The sequence below is a fragment of the Poecilia latipinna genome, unplaced genomic scaffold (assembly GCF_001443285.1).
Source record: "Poecilia latipinna isolate Pla-1442-1.1 unplaced genomic scaffold, P_latipinna-1.0 Scaffold6667, whole genome shotgun sequence".
Lineage (NCBI taxonomy): Eukaryota > Metazoa > Chordata > Actinopteri > Cyprinodontiformes > Poeciliidae > Poecilia > Poecilia latipinna.
Genome location: NW_015119283.1, coordinates 1 through 3,967, shown reverse-complemented (window position 1 = coordinate 3,967; position 3,967 = coordinate 1). Strand labels below are relative to the sequence as shown.

General features: G+C 33.8%; 1 protein-coding gene across 1 annotated transcript; it reads right to left on the bottom strand.

Moving 5' to 3' along the window:
• Window positions 1-873: 873 nt before the first annotated feature.
• Window positions 874-3,964, bottom strand: LOC106944036 (nuclear GTPase SLIP-GC-like; the record flags this gene model as incomplete). The annotated part of the gene is made up of 8 exons (XM_015027308.1): window positions 874-1,777; window positions 1,892-1,973; window positions 2,065-2,146; window positions 2,483-2,616; window positions 2,705-2,813; window positions 3,303-3,420; window positions 3,564-3,715; window positions 3,788-3,964. Coding segments are annotated over 7 exons (837 nt in total), but the record flags the coding sequence as incomplete, so codon positions are not given.
• Between the last annotated feature and the right edge of the window lie 3 nt (window positions 3,965-3,967).

The following is a 3,967-nucleotide window of genomic DNA, read 5'->3' as shown; positions in this document are numbered from 1 at the left end:
TATATATTTATCAAAACGACCACTCTTTTAGTTGCAAATTAACAAGGAACTGTTTTATAAACAGTTCCTTGTTTTCCCAGATACATAGGGAGTGATAAATCATGAGGTTTAAAGCTTGTAATATCAGGTGCTTATTGTGATGTCCTGAGGCAAATGTTTATGGAAATTACCTGCTCTCAACTCCTCATTTTCTCCCTTGCGTGCAACTTTTAGCTCTAAGGTTCTGTGTTTTATTAACACATGCAAACATAGCTTTGGGTATGCACATCCCACAAAGCTAATATTTCCACCCTATACATGGTTCAGTTTTAGATTATTAATTTGGATCAATCTCAGGTTATCAAAAGAAATAGTCTACAAGTCTTGTCTCATGTCATCACCTCAGAACTTGGGTTGTATTTGTTCTGTGCATCTTTTGATTTCTTTATTCTGGGTGATTAAAATCTACATAAGATATAAACTTAATGTTCTTGTCTTGTAAAGAGTCCTTTCTTTAAAAGACACGCTCGGTCAGGACAAAGGAAAGCTGGAAAAAATGAAAGCAAGTCCAAACTAGGTTTTCTGGAGAACAAATAACTCTTTGTTGATAATGCTTTTTATATATATAAGTGTGGGGCACTGATGTTAAACAAGGGCAATGGAGTGGATCCTTGGATGTTTGAAAACCCACCCCATAAAATTGTCTTTTTATTTCTGTGGTATCTGTCCTTCTTTCATTTAATAAAATATTTTTGGTTTTTGAGGGTAAACATTGGAAACATGCATTGAGCTTTAAATGTTAATTAAAACCCCATTCCCTCTCTGAGTCACATAGGCAGTGTTTGTGAAAACATGTCGAGTTGGATAGTTAAATAACATGTACGCAGCAGCTCATCAGGTTTAGATAACTCTTTATTGTTTCAGTAAAAGTATTATTCTTATGTGGATGTTGTTGCATTCCATGTGTGAGGCACCTATCTCCAAAATGTATTGCCACAGCTATTAATGACAAATTCCCTACACCTCCATCTGATTAATTGTCCCATTAAAGATAGATGCTAATTTCTACTGTCCCTGAAGCCCTTCTTCATACAATTGTCAAGTATATACGTTGAGGTATGAACCATGCACAATATCCAAGGTATAAGTGAGAACTAAGTATTTAAGGAACAATTTCAAGGATGGAGATTTAGGGTTTGATCAGATTTGTTTGGGTGTGTCCATCATTCAGTGTGAAAAAAAAAATCCATTCATATTATTTTTTCCAACTTTTAGCACCAACAACAAACAGCAAAATATAAAAACATTCATAATATTATTTGTTAAACACAAAAATGGTGCATGTTATTGATTTTCAGACATTGAGACTAATTTTAAACATGCATAAAACGTGAATTCGACAAGTCAAACCTTGAGTAAATTATTCCACATTGATCGAAGAAAATCTTGATAATCACTTGTGAAACACTTAAAACTATCTATATCTATGTTATTTTTATTACACAGTAGAAAGGTTCTCTCTTCTTATCTAAAACTTCACTTGTGACATGTTTCTTTCTCCAGTCTAACATTCAGAAGTCATTTGCTACAAAAATCAAAACTCATGTCTTTTAGAGTAAAAAAACCAAAACTTTTTATAATTAATATAATGATTTCTATACAAGCATTCATTTATCAGAAAATGGTTAACGGACACGCAAGGAGTTGTAATATTAATACATTTGTTTTAAATGAATAATATTGGAGCAAAGTTGTTTCAGTATTCCCTATGATGATTCTTGTCATGGCATCAGATGAGCTGTTAATTTGAAAGACAGGGAGATGTTTTATTCAAATCATATACACCATTGATCAATACCAATACATACTGTATGTTTACAGAGAAGGTTGAAAATAAAATTCAATACTTTACCCTTTTCATGAGCTTTCCTAATTTGAGCTGTTCTTAAGGTTCTTGTAGATTTTCTTTACCATTGCTAACTCTGCTGAAACATCTAAGAAAGCAGTTTTTGATGAGATGTAGCATCAAATATTTATAGAATGCCTTTCAGGCCACATTTTAAACACAAATAAGTCTTGATTTACCTGGAATTGCTTGACAGTTTGTCCTGAGTGAGAGGTCAATGGAGTTGTTCAATGTGTCCTTCATTGTTTTCAAAATTTCCACCTAATTTAGAAGTAAAATCTTTATTTTTAGGTAGAAGTCTAGAGCTGGATTCAAGACAAACTAGTTTGCACATACAATGCCCTCTGCAATTACTCGTACATGTATGAAATCAATTTTAATAAATTATGTGCAATCTAACACAGTGCCACACTGTGTACACAAGCACCTCTTACCCACTTTTAGGTACGGCGCAGGATTTGTAATGCTGTTTCTCCTACTGTAAAACCTTGAGTAGGTTATTAGAGTCAGAGTAATTGTGGAGGACTTTGTTTCAGTTCAGATTTTGCTCTGGATGAGCAACATAGGTACTGTTTAAATTTCAATAAAAGGACAAACCTGTAATCTCAGCAGGTGGCTCAGCATGGCGTTTTTAGCCTTGGCAAACATGGTGCCCTTTGATTCATGAACATGTCTTGAGACTGTTTCTCTCATTTTCTCCAGCATACCAGGACCCGAGTATCCTGCTGCAGCTGCAACACAGAGATAAAATAACAAATGGTAAGAAAGATTATAAATGTTTTACTGTAAAATAAATTATGTGATGATAGAAAATCTCACTCTTGTAGCATTCTTGCATAGACTTCTCAATTGTCTCTGTCAGGTTGTTGTACATTATTTTCTTTTGGTCTCTGATGCGTTTGTTGAGCTTCTTCTTAATTCTTTCCTCCTTTGAGACATGTAGCAAAAATAATTTCACCACAATGTCATCTTTTGTTTTTTTGCAGTCCAAAGCAACTAAAGAAACTGAATTGCTTTTATTAAAATCTATCATAATCCTGACCACCAGGAGAAAAAAAAATATTGTCCAATCACCATTTTTTTTAAATACCACAGTCTTTTGTAAGGTAATAAAAGGTTTTATGCACTTACTTTGTCTCTTCCCATAAAATGTGTTATTACTGATGAACAGCATTTTTATGAGTTAGAAAAATGTATGTACAAAAGTCCCACCCCTTCACATGTGGTATCATTGAAAAGCCCCAAATGTCCTCTCCAGATACCAAAAGGAATTCATTCAGTAGAATGCAGGGGGTGGGAGATATTCAAGTTTAGAAATGTCCTCTACAGAGGACAAAAATGAACTACTGGTAGTCAGGAGGATAAATGGTTGGATTTAACTTTTAATGAACAAAATTAATATTTTCTCATAATTTACCTCTGTCTGCAGAAAAATCAGCTGCAGTTTCACATCTTTGTACTTTTTCATCAGACTTTCAGTGTCAAGTGAAAACTTGTCAATGACACCATTGAATGGACCACATTTTTGTTCATTTCTGAAACATTTTGATATGTTGAAGTCATTCAAAAATCATACTTTATGATTACTTTCTTTTAATAAATCTTTAATTTGTAGATTTAGAAATTTTACACTTTCATCAATGTTGCATATTATTTTATATTTTTATTAAGTTCTTACGGGAAGGTCTTCCTGAATTCCTTATCAACGCTGTCAGTCAGGATCGAAGAGAGTTTCATGTTGAGGTTAATTTGTTTTCCATTTTTGGTTTTGTAGACTCCACCATTGTTGACAACACTGTTCAATGTTCCATGATAACCCCCCTTGTTTCCCTTAAAAATAATGCATTATTTAAAACACATGCAAATATAAATTAACTTCATGGTTATTGCCATGTAACATACCCGAGGAAACAGGAAGTTATGCAGCTTTTCTTCACATGAGCTTATAGATTTTTCAACCCCTTCACGCAGGCATGTCTCAAAAACCTGGTAAGCTTTTTGAATTGCTCTTTGGACTGGATCAAGTTGAAGGTCTATGTCTCTCTCAAGCTTTTCACACAGTTCTTTGTTTCTTCCAGGCTG